This window comes from Gadus morhua, chromosome 14 (genome assembly GCF_902167405.1).
Source record: "Gadus morhua chromosome 14, gadMor3.0, whole genome shotgun sequence".
Lineage (NCBI taxonomy): Eukaryota > Metazoa > Chordata > Actinopteri > Gadiformes > Gadidae > Gadus > Gadus morhua.
In genome coordinates this window covers 18,504,033-18,527,575 of record NC_044061.1, presented here as the reverse complement: position 1 = coordinate 18,527,575, position 23,543 = coordinate 18,504,033, and the positions used below count along the sequence as shown (strand labels likewise).

The 23,543-nt window shown below is 43.2% G+C and overlaps 3 protein-coding genes across 4 annotated transcripts in view; all 3 read left to right on the top strand.

Annotated features, from left to right (window-relative positions):
• Window positions 1–9,719, top strand: part of LOC115558760 (E3 SUMO-protein ligase PIAS1) — a 44,521-nt gene extending 34,802 nt beyond the window's left edge. For both annotated transcript variants that reach the window (XM_030377184.1, XM_030377185.1), the window contains 5 exons: window positions 1,789–1,925; window positions 2,571–2,814; window positions 4,442–4,581; window positions 4,910–4,950; window positions 5,744–9,719. In XM_030377184.1, the coding sequence (XP_030233044.1) occupies window positions 1,789–1,925; window positions 2,571–2,814; window positions 4,442–4,581; window positions 4,910–4,950; window positions 5,744–6,142 (961 nt within the window). In that variant the 3' untranslated portion in view covers window positions 6,143–9,719. The remainder of the gene's footprint in view (window positions 1–1,788; window positions 1,926–2,570; window positions 2,815–4,441; window positions 4,582–4,909; window positions 4,951–5,743) is intronic.
• A 374-nt stretch (window positions 9,720–10,093) lies between these two features.
• Window positions 10,094–11,820, top strand: rxfp3.3a1 (relaxin family peptide receptor 3.3a1). The gene has a single exon (XM_030377348.1). It carries the CDS (start codon window positions 10,409–10,411, stop codon window positions 11,393–11,395), a length of 987 nt encoding a protein of 328 aa, XP_030233208.1. The 5' UTR covers window positions 10,094–10,408; the 3' UTR covers window positions 11,396–11,820.
• Window positions 11,821–14,079: 2,259 nt separating this feature from the next.
• Window positions 14,080–23,169, top strand: LOC115558923 (mortality factor 4-like protein 1). Its single transcript, XM_030377474.1, has 12 exons — window positions 14,080–14,265; window positions 14,719–14,765; window positions 14,863–14,930; window positions 15,065–15,151; window positions 15,454–15,534; window positions 15,635–15,660; window positions 15,867–15,955; window positions 16,392–16,493; window positions 18,569–18,660; window positions 19,379–19,551; window positions 21,270–21,354; window positions 22,679–23,169. The coding sequence occupies exons 1-12, from the start codon at window positions 14,226–14,228 to the stop codon at window positions 22,761–22,763; spliced, it is 975 nt and encodes a 324-aa protein (XP_030233334.1). The 5' UTR covers window positions 14,080–14,225; the 3' UTR covers window positions 22,764–23,169.
• Window positions 23,170–23,543: the final 374 nt, after the last annotated feature.

The following is a 23,543-nucleotide window of genomic DNA, read 5'->3' as shown; positions in this document are numbered from 1 at the left end:
AAGAAACATTAGGTTTAAAAAAAATAATGAATTACTTCATTTGCTTAAAAGATAATAATCTAGAAGGGGAGAATATACTCTGTCCGGGTCTTGAAATTGCAAATTAACTTACAAATAGCCTTGTTATCATACCAAAGTGCTTTTAATAAACATGCAGGCGATTTGACATGTACTGCGTGCCTTTTTAGCGTTGATCGAGTTTGCAGCCAATATTGAAAATGAGTTTAAATTGGGATGCAAGAATATAGGCGCTGAACCAATGTCTTTTAGATTTCACCTTGTTGTTTTTGAACCTCAGTTAAAAAGGGTACAACTTGTCTAGAAACCTAAACAAATACCAAGAATATTGTTTCTGTGAAGACATGTCGCGTATCCACAATGCAGCCAATGTGAGGAAACACCCAAATGCTTCTGACAGGGACACACACTTACACTTACTGAGTTCACTTGCGGTAGCAGGGCAATAGAGATGATGCACATACAGGATGTATTTTAGACGAAAAACATACCTTAAGCACAATATCATCTATCCGCACCGTTAGTATGTGATGGATGAGGGTTCTTATAAGGGTTAGGTTAGGATTAAAGGGTTGAACTATGCAAGAGACAATTACAAACCGTTTTCCCAGAGGTGTTTCTGTATCATCAACATATATGTAGCTCATAACCCTAGTTATGGGTCTGCTCCTTGTACCAGGGCACGGGTTAGTAGACCTATCTCTACTAGTTTAGGCTAGTTACTGCACCTGTGTCCTGATTCAAACGTAGCAGATCCTTTAGGATTCTTATGAGCGAAACCTGTGTTTGTTCCTGATATTTTTATATCCTGTAAAAATAATATTCAAGTATATATTCGAGTATTATGTTATTATAGGTTTGTTGGTTGGTTTTGCATTAATATTTGATGATGTTTTTTTAGTAAACAAGTAAAGAACAGCCATTTAGTCACCCATTTTACGTTCATACCCCAATTAACTGTCTATTTCAAATGAAAATACGTTTAAAGTTGAGCCAATGATCTTGAACAGAAATTGGGTTTGTAATCATATATATATATGATTACAGACCCAATTACATGTACCTACATTATGACTACTACTTTAACCTGTACAACTGGTACTGGTCGCCTGCATTAATTCAGTGCTTAAATGCTACTACTCTTGACCTATGTATGTATGTATGTATCTATGTATGTGTGTATATATAATATATTTATAAATATTTCAAACCATCTACGCACATCTGGGTCCTCCACCTCATCTTTCTTTAGTGGTTTCTTTTTGTTCAGAAGGACTCATTTAATGTGTTACAATGATTGGTGCTCTGCTAATTGCACTCCCAGAATACCGGCGGAGCACCAAGTGTGATTTCTGCTGCTCCCCTTCACTTATAATTCCAATTAGCATTTTAAAGAGGATGGGAGGAGAAAACAACATGCATTCTCTGTTGTGGGGCTAATATGACACAGAACAGGAGCTGTAATTAACAGGCTGGCTACTTGATTTAGCTCCTGCACTAGCGGTGTGACTCGCGTTGCCTCTGTTGACTCTGCCCACGGTTGAAGTTTGCAAACATTTTCTATCGTGGACTTGGCAACATATTTGTTGAAATGAAGCTGGCACAGAGCTGCTTCAGCCCCAGGTGGTGGCCCCCCCTGTGCCGGTTTTAGTAAGAGAGAAGAACACAGCAAAGAGAAAGGTTTATAATGTGTGCAGCTTCTCTGCCCTGTATTTTGTCCTCCTACCGTCGGACGTGTCGATGTTAAACGGGGTCTACGTCTGTCCGTAGGCTCTTCATGGAGATTCTGAACAGCTGCACGGACTGTGACGAGATCCAGTTCAAGGAGGACGGCTGTTGGTCCCCCATGAGGTGGAAGAAGGAGGTGCAGGAGGTGTCGTCTGCTTCCTACAGCAACGGAGTGGACGGTCAGTCTCTATCGCTTGTGGGGACCGTGGGGTGGGGGTCGATACACGATCGATACTCTTCCATGAAGAGCCTGAAGACGAAGTACTAGATTGAAACAACAGTGACCATTTCTAATATTGTGATACCTCTGCCCTGATATCTCAATAGGGATTGTGCATTGAGACTACACATCGCAATGACCACCTCCATTTTGAACGTATAGGAGCATAGGAATGTTATTGGAAATGATGGTGTTTTGGTTATACTTTAGTAATATATCATGAAATTGGAGTCATTATGGTGGGACATTTATGTGTTTAAAAGTGCCACTGGATTCGCATGCTATATATAACCTAGGTTATAGCCTACAGTATATTTAGATTACTAGAACTCTCTCAAATCATCCAAAAATGAGTATCGCCGACAAAGAAATCCCTTGATGCATTCTGATTTAAGAGCCCTATATCCATCATTCCTTAATTTTGGTTTGTCATGCCTTAAACAACCAAACAGTAGGAACCAAAACAGGATTAAATCATTGACCGGATTGTGAATGATATACTATCACACCACTCCTATCCTACCTGTGTTTCATGGACACGTCGCCTAGCATCTACCCAGACGCTAACGCTACCCCCCCCCCCCCCCCCCCCCCCCCCCTCCAGGCTCCTGCAGGACGTCGTCGGCAGAGCAGCGCACCTCAGGGGGGGGTGGGGGCGGCAAGAAGGTGGAGGTGATCGACCTGACGCTGGACAGCTCGGAGGACGACGTGGCGGAAGAAGACGACGACGACAACTACGAGAGCCAAGATTCGCCCGCACCCCCTCCCCCGCCGCCTCCGCTCCCGCCCCCCGCCAAGCGGCCCTGCCCGTCCCGCTCGCCCACCTCCCCGCCCGTCAACCACAAGGGGTGAGCCCCGCACTCCCTGTGGGCAGGAGGTCCCGCCTCCACACTCAGTGACCTTGCATAACAGCATTGTGTATTTCAAGGTCAAAACATGAGCTGTGAGTCAGAACTGAACATTTGTAACAGAAACAAAAAACAATTCGTAACAAATTAATTGTTTGGAATTGAAATAGCGCATCTTGTGCTGATAGGTCTGATTTTATGAGGGGCTTTAATCAATTCAATTGAAGGGACTTAATAGCCATGGCTGGGTCCACCTACTAAGAACAAGCAGGAAAACACTTTGTGAGTACGTTTAAAGGCACAATAAAAAGTGCTAATGTGCTTCACAGAATCACAACATTTTCCATGAGTTGGCACCAAGCCATATAACGCTCATATTTTAGTGGAAGTTCTCACTCTAATATTAATGTAACCTGCATGTCGACGAAGAAGGTCAGGCTTTTCAATTTATAAAATATCTCTGAATCATTTAAGAGTATGCAATGTTTTTTTCAAAACACTTAGTTTGAGGTCAGAGCTTTGCTGTGACGTATATTTCTTCTAATTGGCACAATCACAAAGGGTCCCAAGCAACTGTGACACTTGCCTTGAAGTATGATAGATTGTATATCTAGATGCCAAACCGATGACTTAACTGTTATTGAGTACTCCTAATATATTTAGCCCTTCATTGCCTGCTTTTCTGTCAGTTCTCAGTTTGCCACAAATGACCCGCCATACGTGTTTGATATAGCTCTTTGTGCTGAAATTATAACTTGTGTAAATGTGAGTTATCAAGAGTGTTCTATAAAAGCCTTGTGAGCCATTATTGGGATTGTGTTATCAGACCAGTAAGTCTATCATGATATTTGACAATCCCTGTTGTCTCCTAATTATGCTGTTTGGCTTCCTTTGAATGGAGCTCTGCTCGGTCCATGTGTCTTGTCTCTTCGGGCCCCATTCCTGTTCACACCTTTGCTCCTTACCTTTCACTATTGGTCTAGAACAGGGGTCTCAAACTCAACTTACCTCGGGGCCGCTGGAGGTAGAGTCTGGGTCAGGCTGGGCCGCTTCAATTATTCCACAGAAAAAAGGAGCACAACTGACCCAATCTAAGTTAATGATCGGCCCATCATTAGATCACGTTGGCTATGTAATCGCTGACAACAGGGGACATTTCATAGTGGTTAATGGAAACCGGGACATTTTAGCGTCCTTTGGCTTTTGTCGGGACTCGGGACACGCAACTCAAAATTGGGAGTGTCCCGGCAAAACCGGGACATCTGGTCACCCTATCACAAGTGATAAAATAGCGTGGCAAGCCACTCAGTAAAAATGTGTGTATGACAACAACGCGCGGGCCGCACTAACACTAGACTATGATGTCAAGTAGGGGGCCACAAAATATCCTCCCGCGGGCCTCAATTGGCCCCCGGGCCGCGAGTTTGAGACCCCTGGTCTAGAAGAACCTGTCCTTTGGTTGGTTGTGTTGTGTTTTTCTTTCTATTACGTATCACATGGCCTTACATAGAGGTCGTTCTTTATCTTTGTACTTACTTGTCGAACAACACCTACCGAATTTGTTGTCTGTCATTAAACAACCCCTAACAAGAGACGTGGTTTTTTTTATCCCCATAATGATCTGCAGGGTATTGAACCTGCACCATCCGTCCCCACCACTCAGCCGCACTCCCAGCATGCAGAGTGTGGATGCCAGCTACATCCCCCCTGTACCTCCCCTCATACAGGACTACAGACCCTACTACCACACGCCCACCGATCTGTCAGGTAAGGACACACACGCACTCACTGACAGGGTTATTACATAACACAAACACAGGAACATGCCCGCCTATAAGCCTCATACTAATATACACAGGTCAATTAAGGGTGCTCTACGTTAGAATCGAAAGTTGTAAAAAGAACGAACAGAGTAGGGCAAGGTTTTTTTGTTGGTTTTAAGGGTCAAGCTGTAGAGTTGCTGCTATGCCATTTTCTGTAGTTAATTGAAATATTTTGGTGTGCCATTGTTATTATTATGGGCTAGGACTTAGAAATTCAGACTTCATGATCTGTGCTTTGTGATGTTGAGTTTGTTGTCGCCTCCCTTTCCCAGATTTGAGCTTCTTCTCCTTCCTGCAAGGGGACAATCATCAGGTATGTTGTTGTCTCAAAGGGTTGTTGCATTGGACATATGTTTGCATTGACTCCCAATTCATAATGCTGAATGGAGACCTTGCAGTTGCATTCCACATGAATGCAGGTTTCATAATAAATAAAGTGAGGTAGAACGAGGGTAGAAGATACTTTGCTGAATAAATATATGATCAACGACATAGTGTTCAGCACTGTTGGGTTAAAGATCCACACACACAAGTATGAAGATGGCGACTCCTTGCCGGTTGGCATGTATTATGAGTCTCATGAGTTGTGCAGCCTGTGTTGTCACAAAGATGTTTGACAAGGCACCATCTGTCCTCTGCTAGCGAACCAAGCCAAGACCAACACCAAGCATGTTTGGTTTGATAAGATTCGAATGGGTTAGAGCCGACCCATAAAGGTATAATATGCAAAATAAATCCATAAAAAATAAATAATGAAAAGCGGTGAGTGCTCGATGGCACACTGGGCGTCAGCACGTTGTGAGGTAAACTTCATGGTGAAAAAACTACAGAGACAAAAGTAATGTCTCACAGGTTGGCGGACCACTGTGTTCACTCACACACTTTAGCGGCAAATCTGCTCTCGAGTAATTGAGGGAAGGAAGCTATCTTTATAAATATTTGGTGGTCCCAAAACCAGTTGGTTTTTCTTGCTGTTAAGGACTCAATTTATATCAGACAGGGCTACCGTGACGGTTATGACCTCTGTTAATATTAACAGAGCTACTTTGACTGTTAATGACCATCATTAGATTCACACGCGTGTCCCGGTCTGTGTCCCCGCCCAGCACTACAACATGGTGATGGCTGCGGCCGCCGCCGCCTCGTCCTCCGAGGACCACGAGCTGCTCCTGAACCGCTTCCTGCCCTACAGCACCGCCGCCGCCGGCTCCGCCTCCTCCGCCGCCTCCCAGCTGTTCCTCGACCAATCGGGCAGCTCTGGGGGCGGGCACTTCTCCGCCCCGCCCACCAACGGCAGCAGCAGCAGCAGCAGCACGGGAGGCGGCGGCGGCGGCGGCGGCGGGAGCCTCGGCTGCCTGCGGGACGCGTCCGCCTCGTCCACGCACTCGTCCTCGTACGCACACGCGCAGTCGCACACGCACCCCGGGGTGTTGGTGGGCCGGGGCGGGGCCGAGGCCAGCACGGCCATTTACGGCGGCATACCGGACATCATCTCACTGGACTGACTGGCCTAGCGCCGGGAAGGAGGAAGGGCCACCCGTTCCTCCCCCCCCCCCCCCCCCCCCCCCCCCTCCCCCCATCCCCACCCCTTCGGACCCGGCATGTCCCCCACTATTGATGCTCTGATGGTTGGTGATTAGGCAAAAGGCGGAGCACCGGGCACAGGGGCACGTTAGCGTTGTGGAGGGACCGCTCCACGCAGACACACTGCGGAGGGACCGTCCGACCGGCCGTCCGACCACCAGGCAGCCGAGCGACCTACAGGGCTGTCTGGGGAGACCGAGGGACGCACGGCGTTGGTCAGAAGGAGTGCTCGCTGCTGATGATGAAGGCCTGGAGGAGTGGGGAGGGAGGTCACCCCGTGGGACTCAAGAGCAAACGCGGTGGAGTCGGTTAATTGGCTCCATCGGCAAACTGACCTCAAAACAGTGACCTCAGCATGGTATGAAGGAAGTCGTGTCCGGGAGGAGGAACCCAGGTCACCGCTGAACCGGTACCGACACAGACCACGCCCCACCCCCAACACAAGCAAAAGTCACATAAACTAGTAAAAGAGGATGGTTCTTTTTTATATTTAATAGCAACTGGCGGGGTGGAGCTACAGTATGTACAGAAAATACAAATCTATTTTCCTTCATTACTTTTGTACATTCATTCGAGACATTTTCCCGTGTAGTTACCTTGATTATTAATGCAGACTATAATTGAAAGTGCTTATATATACGTTTGCCAACATCCATAAAACAATACTATTAATCTCTGTTTTTCCCTCAGTTTTGCTCTTCTTTTTTGTTTTCTTCTTTGTTGCTATTATAAATTGAGTCTTTTTTTTTTTTCTTTTTTTTCTAGTTGTACCCAGTTGCTACAGAACCTGACTACTGTTTATTCATGTACTAATAATTTTATTAAGTTGTTAAATTATGTATTATATTGACGACAGAGTTACATATGCATTCCCTTAAGACTCCTACATTTGAAGCTACCTGTTTGGAGTGCATGCATGGATTTTTTGCAGTTTTTCTTTGTTTATTCGCTTTTCCATCTTCCTCTATTTTCTTAATTAATTCCCAAATGCTTGAACGTTGTGTCCTCATTTACTATTTAAGAGCATTTAAGAGTTCGGAACATTTTGTTCCCTCTCGGAGCTTCATACCTTTTTTCTTTTTGGACCTTTGCAACAGGAAATTGGTATAATGACTTAGTTTTTCTTTTGCACAATGCCAAAAATGACAGATGCTATCTATGAAGGAAGGTCTTGCGGAGGGAAGTCCAATCCTTGTGCCACAGTGTTTTCTTTATTTGTTTTGCATGCATATCTTCCACTTGTATTGGGGAGTTTGTGAGGCATGTGGAGGGGCTCAGGCCCAGAGGTGTGCGCTACTTCCTGTCTGTATAAGGGCTTAGGGCCCCAGCCGGGGGGAGGTCGACCAAAAGAATCCGGTGCCTGCTCGTTGGCACACTCGGCACTAGTGCGGTTGTGGAGAAAATGTTGTCATGGTGACAAAAGAAAACAGAACACAACAAGGAATGTCTTACAGGTTGACGGACCTCTGTTCACTCACACACTTTACCGGCACACCTGCTCAAGTTGGACGGGAAGGCTCCAGTGAGGACAAGAATGATAGACAATAGACACTGGGGGTTGTTGGAAGGAGGAGCGGAGCAGCAGGGCCACAGCTTGTCTTAGAAAACACAACACACACACACACACACACACACACAACACACACACACACACACACACACACACACACACACACACACACACACACACAGAGACGCACAGTCTCCAGAACCAAAGAACCCCATGGTGTGAGCAGCAATGTGGCTCAAAGATTAGGATTTGGACAGAGACTTGTTGTCAACTGTAGACATGAATGTTTTGAAGGTTTCCTGAACACACAGGGTCTGCTTGTACTGAATGAATTTTTTGTTATTTTGTTATAGGGAGGGGTGAAGGGGATCTTAAGTCACCACCAACTATTCTGAAGGGTTTCGTCTTTCTGTAGAGGTATCAAGTTGAATTAGTATGATCAGGCCACTCGCCGCTCCTCCCCCCGCCACCCCTTCCCTGGTGACCTCCACACTCAACCAGTCTCCATAAGTCTCGCCCCCGCCCATTGCACTTTGACAAAGTCCAAGACCGCCTGCAAAGTCAAGCCAAGCCCCCCGAATTAGTGTTCTCACCCCGCCATAATACCTTCTGACAGTCACCCAGGTCACCTGACCCCTCTCTCCCTTTGTCCCTCTCTAAACCTGTAGACACTTTGTCACTATCCTCCCCTCGTCCCTTGTCCCACAAGAAATCGGGCTCATTTTCACCTCACTGCATCCGCCATTTCTCTCCCTAGCAGCTCTCCATACGTCAGTTTCTCTCTCTCTCTCCCCCCCCCCCATCCTCCACCTCGCCTGCCTGACTTATTGTTTAGATTAGCTACATAACCGCACTGCTACTCCCCTCCAACCCAAGTCCTTGTGTAGTGTGCAGTATTTTATTTATTTTGTAATCTATATATATATAATTATTATTATTTTTATATAACGTGGTTGATTCAGCGGATGATAAGTATGGCTGATGGTCGTAGAGCTACTGTGATGGGGACGTTATATGATTTTTCTATCATGTTGATGTGTTTTTTTTATATGTGCATCTCTCGCTAGGTAGCGCTGATGCTTCATTCAATCATTTCCCAATATATTATCCCATTTGGAGATAAGTCTCGGAGCACGACCGCAGCGGCGTCAGAGAGTTTTAATATTTGACGAAAGCGATCGCAGATTCATGCTCATGGCGATTTTATTTATTCGAACGGCTTCACTAGTCTCCACTGTTCTCTACGTCACTTAATGTCACCACCGTGGCATCTTCAATTCCTATGGTCAAATGGAGAAAGACAGAACAACTTGGTTAAAAAGGGGCCGAAATGCTATCTATTTAATGTGGTGCATGTCCTCAGATATTACGGGCTGTGCAAGAGGAAAGTGAATGGGAATAGTGCCATTTGTATCAGCAGTAACTGTGTAACTCTGGGCAACACAGAGTTACTCAGGTCTGCAGGCAATGGTGACGGAAAAAAAACACTCAGTTTGGTGGATGCCAGTGTCACCTTAGCTAAAGGGAATAGTCAACTATGTGTATTTGTAAATGTATGGAAACTGCAGTTGTCTAAACGTGGGAGTTTGATGTCTGTTTGTCTGTATGCTCTTTGTCTGTCCATCGAGAGTGAGAGAAATGAATTTATATATTTTTTAGAAAATGAAAGCTACTTTTAAAAACCAAGGACTTTGGCGATTTAAGAGTCCCATTTTACAGAAACGATCTGAAAAAGTCTGACTCTCGTCGATATCTGCACTCACTGCCTTAAATCCACAGGTTCTGTTTTCATAGCTTCAACCCGGGGAAATCAAAAGGCTTTTCAAGAGAGACGAGGATGACATGGTGTACAGTAGACTGTTGTCAGTTTGTATTATGCTAAGTGGAAAAAATATTTATTACCTGCATTGGAAGAAATTGTTTACTTTTAATTGATTGTCTTCTGTTTATGTAGAAAAGTTTAGATGTAATAAATGCATTCGATTTTCTTTGTCTCGAACATTTATTAGAGGCCCGCTATTGCTACCGCTTGAAGGGAAGAGGTGAAAATCTGACCTTGATTGTTCTGATAAGCTGAGCTCCAATAATTGCACTAACTACAATGAAACACTTGGGGGCAGTAGATTCCCTTGTCGGTGCTGCCGGCGGGGAAGCTAGGGATGGTACAGGTACAATTACGCACGACAATCAACAGCTTGCACTGCGACCAAACGTGCTTACTTATTAAAATATTTAAAATATGCCAGCAAAACAACATTTTACACTTTATTGTAGGCCTGCACACACTCCTTTGTCAACACTAAACAATGCTGATCAAATGAATTTGCGCCAAGCTGAATTGTGGCATTTAATAAGTCAAACATCTGCACCAATCATGATTTAGCCTACTAGGGTTGGGGATTGGGAGGGGTGGGGAGTGATGTGATGATGACATGTCTCCAATGTGTATTCCTGTGTACCATCGGACAGGCTTTACTATTCTGGGATTACGCATCCAGAAGGGATGGATGTTGTGGTTTCACAGCCCTGATGGTATTCCGTGCGTAAGCCTACACTTGGGGCGGAGGACGAGTAAAGTAGCCAATATATCATATTGCCAGCATTAGTATAAAACTGAGTTTCAGGCTGTGTTGTTTTTAGAGGTTGTACTCAGGAATACACCTTGTCGTTTGGCGCTATGGAAGAAGAAATCGAAAGCAGTTTGTTGAACCAGTCTTTGACCATACTGGACCGCTTCAGCAACCTGGAGGACATCGACGTGGTGGCCGGCGGTAGCCTGGTTTTGAGACTCCTCATATGCTTCGTTTACTCGGTTGTGTGCGCAGTTGGTTTGGTCGGTAATTTATTGGTGCTTTTCTTTATTCGAGTCAAGCAAGAGAGAAAAAAATCGAGGGTTAATTTATTTGTCCTGAACTTGGCGGTGACAGATTTTCAGTTCGTTTTGACTTTACCCTTCTGGGCAGTGGACACCGCGCTGGACTTCAGCTGGCCGTTTGGAAACGCCATGTGCAAAATCATTCTTTCTGTCACAGTCATGAACATGTATGCCAGCGTTTTTTTTCTGACTGCCATGAGTGTGACCCGCTACTGGTCTGTTGTATCCTCGCTGAAAGACCGAACCAGGCAATGGTCTGTCTCTGCAAAATGGGTCTGCGCAATGATTTGGGTAATGGCAACCGTTGCGACGGCACCAACCTCTATTTTTTCTTCTGTGACTAACGTGACGGGAGAAAAACTCTGTCTGTTGAGGTTCCCAGGTGGGCAATACTGGCTGGCAGTTTATCACATTCAAAAGATACTCATTGGTTTCGTGTTGCCGATGTCTATCGTGTCCTTCAGCTATATTATGCTTCTACGCTTCATTCGACATCGGAGCATGAAACCGGGTAACCCGAAGAGGAGATCGCAGGTAACGAAATCTGTAACCATCGTTGTTCTGTCCTTTTTCCTCTGCTGGATGCCCAACCAGGCCATCACCTTTTGGAGTGTGTTGGTGAAGCTGAACGCTGCAAACTGGGACAAAGCGTACTACATAGTTCACTCGTATGTGTTCCCGGTTACCGTGTGTCTTGCGCACGCCAACAGCTGCCTAAACCCAATCATCTACTGTCTCATGAGGAAGGAATTTAGAAAGAAACTAAAAGACTTAATTTTTCGAGGATGAGTTGTTATTGATGTTGTTGTTGTTGTTGTTGTTCTACCAATAATCATCTACCCAAACTTTGCCAACATTCACCAAGACGCACCGGGAGCGCACGGTGCTTCTCCATGCGCGCATGGAGCGCAGCTTCACAGGATCGAGGCGTTTGACATTAAACAAGCGCGATATGAGGATTTGAATCGTTTATTCAATGGTGATTGTTCTATGTATGCTTACTGTTGCCACGTTGACATAAAATGTCCTTGCTTCGTCGATATTCTAGAGTGGGTTATTTCAGTTGATGTAACCTAGGCCTACAGGATAGGCTACATGACTCTAGCTCACCGCTGAAATAACACGCGCGTACTATGACATTGTATGCCACAGTATTGTTTTGTTTAATGTATAATCGTCAACCAAAGGCAATATCTGTATGTATATCCGCAACTCCAAATAAAGTTTAGGCTACCTGTTGGCTTAATCAACTTCAAACAAAGCTGTTTTAATTTAAAAGGGACACAACAATGCAATGGATATTGTAGCTTAAAGGTGCCATGACATGCTATGTTATGGATGCTTTAATCTAGGTATTAGTGGGCCACTAACACAGTATTCAAAGACGTTCCCGAAATTCAGCCGTGGTGCAGAGTAACAGCCACTCCGAGCCAGTCGCACATTGAGCTTCCCCCAAATGCGGTTTTGGTGTCTGTAGCTATAATGCAAATGAGGAGGAGCGAGGCGGGTCAAGGAGGAGGGTGGGGGTGTGGCCCTGAGCAGCTTGCAGCCATGTCGGTACCATACGCTCTGTTTACAGTGGATGTATCGCAATGGCGAGGCGCACACAGCCTTTAGCCGTGTTCTGTCTAGAACACACGGGAGTCCTGGAGCTCTATCTAAATAATATCATATAATACATAGATATCTATATCATATCATACATATTATCACGGCCAAAAGCTGTGTGCGCCTCCAGACGATATTATGAATGACAAACGACGTCCGACGTCTCTGGTTCTTCCACTTTCACATCAATCTGAAGTAGACCGAACCGTGCGCTGCCCGCTGCCGGTCGGTGGTGCTTCGCTGCGGTGGTGCCTCGAGGCAACCGGCGGCATGTCGCAGTTCATGTACTTAAGGGAGTCAAAGCCAAAGTTCCTTTCTCCCAATTCCTTCTCAACCATGGATGAGATAACCCCCACTACAGTCTCATTGTGGAAATACAAGAGACGTCAAACAACCGACAAGAAACACTTGCGTTACAGTGTGTGTATTCACACACACAACATGTGGCGCTCGCACGGTCGTGTCTCATTGGCGGGCCAAATTATCTGGGCAGGGGCCAGGCAGAGTAAAGGGAGGAGCTTAGATGCTATGTCAGAAAAGGTTTATTGCCAAATACATTTACACATATTAGGAATTTGTCTTGGTATTCGTATTTGTTGTGCATGATCTTAACAAACGATAAATATTAAACAATAAACAATAAGCAAGTATTGCATAATAAGTACTGAAAAAGATAGGAGTAAATTATATGTAACGACATATGAAACCACATTCCCAATTTGCGCGCTTGAGCCTCCGTTTTTTCAAAGGCGAGCAGAAAACCTAGTGCTCGTTCTACACCGAACGCAAGAAGCCACTGGGGGACCATAGGCAGGATAGGGGAACTCATATTTATGTTAGAAAACCTCATAAAGTGAGATTTTCATGCCATGGCACCTTTACTTCGTTGATCAGAGGGGAATTTTGGAAAAATAAAATGTTGGACAATTATGGACACGGACACACACGAACGCGCCCACAAAAACAAAACACTTCAAGTCAATAGAGCCTTCAGAAACGCGACATTAGATAATGAATTCTTAAGTTCAAATGTCACACCCTTTGAAATGAACCTGACTGCAGGTAGGCTAGGCATTTACGCAAATATTATTTCGGGGAGCTTCTGTGTGTCATTATTAAGACTCATTCAAAAATCAATACCATGGATACGTTTACACATTCTTATTATAGGCCAAGAGGGACTATATTTAGGCAAACCAACTGTTACGTTATTTCGAACGAAGGAGCAAATTAATGAATAAATAGTAGTGGGATGGATGAGGGGTGCGTAAATTATTCATGCTGAAGCGAATAAATCGAACAAAAGTGCATCTAAGGGGGTGGGGAAAGTAATCAATATTACGTTGGAGATGTTGATGTGCCTCAAGTAAAGCCATTCGTGTAAAAATAAAACAAGTTCATTTTAGATCAGCATGGATGTCCTAATTGTTCAGCCCGAGTTGATGAAAAATTTAATTACTTCACATTTTCAAAGAACGTTCACCCTTTTTTTTATTACCTTGAATATTAGATAAGATAATTAATCAATTTCTTCATTAGTGACTTTTGAATAATGACCACTTACAACATTTAAAGGCTAATAAATCAGGTTTTTTCACAAGCCTAGTGCCCACGTTAATCCAGTTTCTCCTTGGACATTGTCATTGGTTTCAAGCATCTACCAACGTCATTCCTGTGCATTTATAATGCATGCGAAAAAACGGTTCTTGTCTTTCACCATCACCAGGTTTATAGTGCAATTAAATTCGGTAATGTAAATAGTATGACCTTCTACTACAACAAAATGCGGAATTTAATGTCTAATGCTATTACTTGAGTCGTTGTGCACGTCGTGGATGACTACGTCAGGCATAGTCACGTGACTGGCGCCTCCCGGAAGCGTTTTGAGAGACGAGGGCGGCGGCGAATCCATGGACGAACCACATCCTCCTCCAGTGTTGTATTTGGATGAAATGGAAACTGGCAATGTGTGAATTTGATCATCCAGAGATCCGATCAGTTGAGTCTGTGAATGGCGCCAAAACAGGACCCTAAACCTAAGTTTTCAGAAGGTTTGTACAACGGGAAATGATGTACTGATATAAACTGAATTCGTTCCCGTTTTCCAGAGGGGGCGGGTTTGTTTTTTTGTTGAAGCCCAGTTTCCAATATCTATATTATTGCGAAAATTGCATTAAATGTGAAACGAATCAGCAATCGCTATGCATAGAAAGCTAACGTTAACAGCAGAGTTTGACATAGAGGATTATTTACCTTAGTTTATCTGTCTGCCGTATGTTAGCTTGCTTAGCTAAAGCAGCTGCATTGTGATTGGACGAAAGACAAAGCGGCAGCTTTTGTTGCCCAGCTGATTCAGTACGTACGTGAACTCAAGAAGGGTGCATGTGATTACATTAACATCAGTTTTCAAATATACATATTCAAAGTAATATCTATAGCATCTATGTTACTGGTAAACAGTGATTAGACCTATACAATATTTGTGTACCTGTGCTTCGTTTCAGGGGAAAGAGTCCTGTGTTTTCATGGGCCATTGCTCTACGAGGCAAAGGTTTGTCATTGCGCGCTTCTTACGTATTGGTTTGCTGCAACAACAAGACATGAAAGCAGTTAATGTTTCTTTGCTAATATAAATACTTGCATTTCAGTGTGTGAAGATCAATATCAAGGAAAAGCAGATCAAGTACTTCATTCATTACAGCGGATGGAACAAAAAGTAAGCTCTCCTACCTCAAATACAATGTTATGGTCCCCTTCTAATGTATAAAGCCTTGGAGTGTTAATGGTGTTATGATCTTGATTTTTGTTTTTTTTAGTGCTGCAACATAAAAAAACACTTTCTTCTTTCAGCTGGGATGAATGGGTTCCTGAAAGCAGAGTTCTCAAATATGTGGACAGCAACCTTGCAAAACAAAAAGAGCTTCAAAAGGCCAATCAGTAAGTGAGGCTTTTGCCATAACAAACAATTATCTTTTAAGAGACGTTACCAATAATATGACCCATAATTGTAGTTTTTAAAACAAGGATAAATAATGCATGTATTTAGAAATGCCTGGCACTTGTCACACCACAGTATATCAGACCCCATTTAACGCAGCAGTATGTTTGAATATCTCCTGTTGCCTAGCTACTGTTTGACCTATATTTACCTGATGGATCAAAAAAAATGCCTCTTTTACATGTCAGTGATTAGGGCAAGGGTTGACGTATGCCGGTGTTTTTTCTGATTTGCTCAACAGGGATCATTATGTTGAGGGGAAGATGAGGGGGGCAGCACCAAGCAAAAAGATTGCTGCAGTGCAGCAGAAAAATGTTGATCTGTGAGTCCCACCGCCCGCGTCTTTTAAGATACTTTGTTTCATAACTTTTTCAATGTGTATGCAATTCAGATTAACACAACTTCACTTTTTATTTTTAAAGGAAAGCAAAGAAGAGCAAGCAGAAGAGTAAGAGAAGCTTTTCACTTGTGGATAGAGCATCCTCCTTTACCATTGATTATCCTTGTGGAACTGTTAATGTGTGTGTGTGTGTGTGTGTGTGTGTGTGTGTGTGTGTGTGTGTGTGTGTGTGTGTGTGTGTGTGTGTGTGTGTGTGTGTGTGTGTGTGTGTGTGTGTGTGTGTGTGTGTGTGTGTGTGCCTGTGTTTTCTGCAGCCCCTGGGGCAGGAGAGGGCACTAGCACCGGAGAGATGCCCCAGGGACCGAGGAAGAAGAGGGCTCGGGCAGATGCCACTGTTGAAAGTGTATGTTGCAAAGTCCAATCCTCAATACCAATTCTTCCAGTACTGCAATAGCCCACACTTTTGCGAGGGCCAGGTGACTCAAGCAAGTTCTGGTCCTCAGATACATTTCCTATCACCTCTATACAGTAATACACCACATATTAATCATCCATTGCATGATTATTAAATTTGTGTTAATCGTTAGTCTACAGTGGGAATTACATGTATTTATTTAAATGGAAGAAACCCACTTTATTTATTTACTTTGTATATGTGCCTGATCAGTTCCATGGCACTCAAGGTTTTTTCATGTGCACAATCTATTTATTTGCCCACTGGCAGCAACAGATTTGAATGGAGCGTCATGGGTGAAATCCTTTTGAACGTAGAGTCTTTCTGAGAAAGGTTGTGTGTATATCTTGTAGATGCGTTTATTTCAAATCTGTCTTGTGTCCAGGAGGAGATGTTCACCAACCGTGTGGAGGTGAAGGTGAAGATCCCAGAGGAGCTAAAACCCTGGCTAGTGGATGACTGGGACCTCATCACCCGGCAGAAACAGGTTAACAATCACATACACAGAACAAAAGTGTATGTCCTTTTAGAGGACACGGTTGTCTTGGAAAAATCACACACGCACGACAATTCTATATATTATATTATTTCTTATATTATTATATTATGTCTCAAAAGTTCCGTCGTTTTGATGTGCTACCCTCTGCTTTATGTATGGCCAATAATGGAACGCAGTAATGGGCAGATACAAGTTTTTTTTTTTTGGTTTCTGCCCAAAAAAAATCTGACCCATAAAGCTGTAGGTATACAGGTTAAAATCCTATTATAAATCAGTCCACCAAGAAGTGTGCAGACGTGGTTCAGCCTGATAGCCCGCCTTTCACATGCTGAAACTCAACCCTAAAGGGTTAATTCAAAGTGCTAAATGATTTATGCATAACAATGATCCTGTTAATTAATAGTGTGTTACGGAGAACCAAGGCAACAACCAAGAGGCAGACAGAGAACATCTTCTGATGCAGCACTCGGGGGACGTGAGGCGGAGTTCAAAAAGGACAGTCGTGTTCACTGCAGAGTATTTACACAAAAAATAGCTAAAACGTTGACGTAAAACGTTGATAACAATATAAAAAATGTATCACCGCTTGCTGCAATTCTTTCAATATATTTTATGTTAACTTGGATCTCAGCAACCGAGGATGATCATTTCATCTGTTAGTTACCATACAGTCCGGCCCTTTCCTCTGCACTCCGGGGGTGGGGATTGAGGGTGAGAAAGCACTGATTAAATATTGAGCTGACTTTGATTTAAGATTGGAGTTGGCTGGACTAAATCTTGTCATTTGAGAGTTGCTTATAGAATAGTTATGGCTCACTACAAGCCACAAATGGTATTCAAATACATTGCTGCTTGGGATGTTCATGATAAGGTGGATATATACTGAAAGTTGGATACGAGGTTCAATGAAATGTGTGACAGGCCTCATTATACTATCTGGTTTCTATTTAACCCCTCAGCATCTGCTTAGCTAACTTCCCCTGTCTCAAATGTTTTGACATATGGGTTAGAGTTACATACAGATGCGCACATTCTTGCCTAATTTGTTTTTATAGATCACATATCTTGCGTTGGAAGTGGCGTGTGCGCCTAGCCTGATATCGCCGGACCATTTCGCAAATGCCTATTGGACTGGATCATCAGATCATCTTCGGTTTCCAAGGGGTGTTATCAAATGACGCAATACAAAATGCCTCTGGACGCAATGGATTAACCTACCATCAATCAGAGCAAAGAAATATCTAACACAACACCGGCAGCAACGTTTATTGTTTATGAAAATTCCTCAACAGTGGGGGTGAAGATATGCCAGAGCAAATAATACATGACTTCACAGATATATCTAGTTCCCTGGCTAGCGTATGCCTCTTTCCGTCCCTGTTTTATGTGTTTTATGTGAGATGGCTGAACATTGGATCACATAACACTATGACATTCACTCTTGTCACTCATATGTTTTTCGATGGCCATGGGGACAACCTTTTAACTAGGATATGCTGCAGTACTACTTTTTGAACAAACAATGTCTACAATTTATATATATGTTCTGTTATAATTCAAATTGAGCCTGGAAACCAGAGGAATCTTCAAGCACCTTTTTGTTATTTGCTCTAACATGCGTCCAGACCACCTCGTGTTCAGACTGGCTTCCAGCAGTTCTTGCCCCAGTCAGACCAATCGTAAACCAGTTATCCAATATGGGGCAGGTTTGATACTATGAAAGCGCTGTTGAGACATCTTCGCGAATAACTAGCATGGGTGTCGCCAATGGTCCCATTTCATTACTCTGATTGGTTGTATGTCCAAACTATCACACATTTCAGAATTTGCCTGGCGATGTCCGGCAAATTCTAATCTGGTCTAATTTCGTGTGCATACTTTTGGTCCTGGAACAAAGACATTTCGAGCATAGTGTAACAATAAAATAATTGTACCCTATCAAAGTAAATCCATTTTACAGAGATGATTTGACAGATTAACAAGTTTGTGTTTTTGATTTTGAACAAAAGTCAAGGATTATATTGTTGTTAATATTTTTTATTTTTGTAATAATTTTTTTACAGTTGTTTCACCTACCGGCAAAGAAAAACATTGAAGCAGTCTTGGAGGACTATGCAAACTACAAGAAATCTAAAGGAAACTCGAACGACAACAAGTAAGTCCAACGGTAGCGCTGAAACACACAGCTACTACAATTAACGTACTACTGCCACTTTTAAGTACCCGTCTCACAGAAAGCCACCACACACCCTCTCCATCTCCAAGCCCAAGGAGTGTAAACAAACTAAGCCTTTTAACAAGCATGACCCTCGATAAAGACCTTAGCATTTGCAGCCTTTTTTTTTATGTTATCTCTAGGATGATTTGGTAGTGGTACCCCAAATCCAAAAACCTTAACTGGCACTCAATCAGAGGCCGTCCCTCTCTTTCCCTAATATGGGCTGTAGGATAAGTGTGAGAGCTTTATTTTGTGTGTAATTTGTGCGAAATGCTGTAGCCATCCTGTGAGTGAAATGCTCTGGTAGAATAACTTGAGTTGACTGTGCCTACCTGGTTTTTATACAGCTGCCGGCTAATAAGTGACCAATCAGAGCATCTCTTCCTGATAAGTTTGTGGGAATCAGTCTTGACTGTCAATCACAGGTTTACCTGTCAATCACAGGAATGCCACAGGAGGGAGAAGGTGACGAGACTAAGAATATTTAGCCCTTTTCTGCTCCCTCTGCTAACAACTTTCGAATCATGACCTACAACACCTTTTATATTTATTTATTTTTTTTGCAGTTTCAAACCGTCATAAAGTCCCATCGACTGCCTTGTGGTTTTCCTCCAGTGAGCTGATTGTGAGCCTGGCTCCCCTGTGTTGTTCTCAGGGAGTATGCGGTGGGCGAGGTGGTTGCAGGGATCCGGGAGTACTTCAACGTCATGCTGGGCACCCAACTGCTCTACAAGTTCGAGAGACCCCAATACGCCGAGATCCTGGCCGAGCGCCCCGAGACGCCCATGTCCCAGGTCTACGGAGCGCCCCACCTGCTGCGCCTTTTTGGTACGGAGAACCCACACACGTGCACACCAACACACGCACACCCTGCACAACAGAAGGTGTAAGTGCTCTATATTGAGTCATTGCAGAGTGCTTCGAGACAAGCACGGCGATAAGTTGATGTACAACCTTTCTTTGCCCTTCATTTCTACTGGTTGTTTCGTGTCCAGGAAGTGGAGAGCGCTGACTGATTGCACACCAAATTGTTGTGCAATTTACATCTGAATGCTACTTTGTGATGAGCAGCTTCCAAACAATGCAGACAGCTGCACCCTACCTGAAGTCATGTTAATCTAAAGGTCATGTTGGTCATGTAATTGGGGAGGGGGGAGGCGCTGTCTGACCCTCTTTTACAGGTGGAACATTCTTTTCTTATTTTCGTGCAGGCTGTCAGTCTGTTGCCCTGCTGCCTGATCTATACACAGAGAGTGAATGAAGTGTCGATTATTTTATACTTTTGTATAATATTTACTATATATATGTTACGTCGTAGTTAAGGCAGCAGGAATGAGTTGCTTAGGCAGCCGCCTAAGCTGTAAAGTGCTGTGGGAAACCCTGGGTTTTGTTGAAGCTTGGCCAACTGCCCAATTTTGGCGTGCTCTTGGCCCGGAAAGAAACTCAAAAGACTATGATAAGGTATAGAAGGGTCATTTCATAGAAGCCATTATCATCTTCAATGTAAGCCCTGTTAGGAGTATATCAGTTCTAATCTGATCGCTCTAATCCCCACCACCTGGCAGGCCAGAAATCAAATTAGTATTCTTCAAGCTGGCAAAGGATGTCTAATGGTGAACTTCAATATCTTTAACCAAGAGTCTCGCAGGACTTCCGATGCTTTGGCCATAACGAACAAGTCTGCAACAGCTAAAAATCTCTGTTCAACTGACTGGACACTACTAACACACACTCACAAGAACAACTTCCAACATGTCTTACTTGAGGTCCGCTGAGGTGGAGATGATGCAATGAGGCAGACTTCATTGACATGATGTATGCATCCAACATTCGAGTAAAGACGGAATCTATCTTTTATAGGCATGTTTTGATGCCAAATCAAGCTAAATGCTGCATGTCACACATAACTTACACGTGACTTATTACATATTATGAAAAACCACAGCTAATTTTTTCTTGTCACCTGCAATGTCTATTCGAACAAGACTAATCTACAGATATAGCTAAGTAAACCTTATCATCAACACAGCATTGCTGTTGATTTGAGAAAAAAACACTGCTGACTAACCGAATGAGCGACTGTGTGGAATTGCAGTATTAATGATGCAGACAACTTCACATCACTTTGAGCGTGCATCTGTCTTGCAGGCTTGTAATTGATTGTAAGAGTTGAGCATCTCTTTTGGCTGCAGTGATGTGTGAAATGTTGTTCCCTTCCATCTTTTTCGGCCTTGTTTGAAATGGCAGGGGGTCGTAAAAGAAACATTGAATGTTTTTTTTATTGCGTTGTATAAGAATGTTCTTATTTTACTCTAATGTGTCCTATCTCTATCTACTGATTAACATAATACCTCTGACGCCTAGCATAATGGGACCTCTTTGTTACTGTGTGTGCGCTCTGATTTGACAGTTAACTCTCAGAGTTGCTTGGTATCTGCATAATCAATCCTCAAGAGACCAAATCGTATCTATGGAGAAGCCTTTTATTTGTTTTCAAGAATTTGTTTTCCAAACGCCAAACTGTTTGTCTTGGTTTGTTTTCAAAGTGCGCATCGGAGCCATGCTAGCCTACACGCCGCTGGATGAGAAAAGCCTGGCTCTTCTGCTGAATTACCTCCAGGACTTCCTCAAGTGAGTACAGCCCTTGAGTTGGATACGCCGCTACCAGGGGAGTCTTGAAATGGTCTCAATCCTTCACTCTGCATTCCAAGCAACAACTAACCTGACAACACTTACCTGACAACAATACAATGGATGACATCATCGATGATGTACACCACAGTGGAACAATGCAACACGACAATCGAATGAGAAAAGTTGCAGATTAACATAACCAAATGCTTGGCTTCAATTAAAAATGTTGGATCATTACTTTTGTACATGCCGTCTTCATATCATGGCCACTATCTCAGTGAATGGGCCACACCTGTTATCTGTTCATTTTAATTAACAAACATTTGCTTGTTGAACATATTTCCCATTGCGGGGACAGTTACATGGACCTGTGTGCAAGTACAACTAGATCTACTCCAGAGAGGAGCTTGAGTGGCTGTGAGGGTAATGGCGCTAGGGATTTGCGGGTTGCTCGGCTTTTTAGTCATGATTGGAGAATTTTGATAGAGAAACTCGGGCATTAATGGTAGCTGATGTGCGGTGATTAATTTATTAAATGAATCACAGACTGTTAAAGTATTTGAAGTATTATTTCATATTAGGTTCCATTGTCTATAGAGCACCAACACTCAGCCATATAATGGGGTTTTGCATTGACCAATTAAAGTCCTGTAGGCAATTAGCTATTAAAGATATGTTGCCAAAGAAAATATATTTTTATAGGTTACATCTTCAATATCATTTCTCTGCTTATTCAATCACTTTGTCTATCTTGGTAAAACCCTATTTTCTACTCATGGACTCCTAAAATATGCGTTTTGTTGGCATATTTTCCCCATAGGTAATGGTTATTAGGTTTAATGTGACTGTGTATTTGCAATAATGTCAATAAATTAGATTTGAATGCATACAAACACATGCCAAAAGATGATTAAGTCTATGATTAACTCTGTCTTGATGCTAAATAATACACATATTATGCTGGTCCCTTTTTGTGTGTAGAAGGACTGCAATGTAATTAAATTCTCCTCTGGTTGGACTCTTATCTCAAACGCTGTCAGAGTTGTAGACCTTCAACTAATGTTGGTGGAATAGCTTATGGCCTTGGAATAGTGTTCATTCTTCTGCAACATGGCGATCCTCTTATGTCCCGGCATTCTCCCATTATAAAACAAAAAGTGTGTGTGTGTGTGTGTGTGTGTGTGTGTGTGTGTGTGTGTGTGTGTGTGTGTGTGTGTGTGTGTGTGTGTGTGTGTGTGTGTGTGTGTGTGTGTGTGTGTGTGTGGCATTTACGCAAAAAAATAATCATTCCCATGCAATCTCCTGCTGTGTTTGAATGCAGGTACCTGGTGAAGAACTTGTCCACGCTGTTCAGTGCCAGCGACTACGAGGTGGCCCCGCCCGAGTACCACCGCAAGGCTGTGTGAGAGCTTCCCGGGTGCACTACAGTCTCCTGACCTCAGACAGCCCCCACACAGCACACCACGGCCCTCACAAGCCCCCCTGTTCGAGTGGAGCGAACCTCCAGGATCTTTCTTCTCTCCTCTTTCAAGCACCCTCATCAGAAGCCTGACGCGTCTCTTAGAAGTAATGGAAGTCGAGTGGAGAACTCAGCAGCTCGTTATGTTGTAACATGGACTCACCCGCGACACACTACTCTTACATTTTTCTCGGTTCTCTCTTTTTTTCAAACTGGTTTATTCTCCGTCGCTGAAGGAGAAGACGCGCGTGTGATAAACCACGGACATGTTCGTTGACTGTTCTGATTTTTGATGTTTTTGTATGTTCCATTTTTACAGTGGTCTTTTTAACTTGATGTCGGATGTGCATGTTTGTCTTAGTGAGCATTCTCACATGTTTTAGATTTTTTTTATATGACATTGGAATTGTGTCTTGTGTTTTTTTTTTCTCCATTTGTAATAAAGATGTATTTACATGATTTGTTTGTGCGTTTTTGTTTTATGTGTCTCTTATTTATATTTTTTCCAAATATGAGGGTAATTTATTCATTTAGCTTCTTTAGCTATTTTGAGGAGAGAGAAAAAAGCTGATGGGTTGTACTAGGACAAATGTGAAAAGGCTTAGGAATTCCCAAAATGGATTGGATTCATCGTCATTAAGCTGTTTATTAATAAAGTCAGCTAGATAAAGTGTCTCTGAATGAGATACTTCTCCCAAGTAGGCTATATCTCACTTCGTTTCAACAG

Coding starts and splice junctions, on each gene's coding strand:
- rxfp3.3a1 (XM_030377348.1), top strand. CDS start 10,409: ATGGAAGAAGAAATCGAAAGCAGTTTGTTGAACCAGTCTTTGACCATA.
- LOC115558923 (XM_030377474.1), top strand. CDS start 14,226: ATGGCGCCAAAACAGGACCCTAAACCTAAGTTTTCAGAAG. Junction 15,152..15,453: donor GAGCTTCAAAAGGCCAATCA/GTAAGTGAGGCT, acceptor TTTGCTCAACAG/GGATCATTATGTTGAGGGGA. Junction 18,661..19,378: donor GGAAACTCGAACGACAACAA/GTAAGTCCAACG, acceptor TGTTGTTCTCAG/GGAGTATGCGGTGGGCGAGG.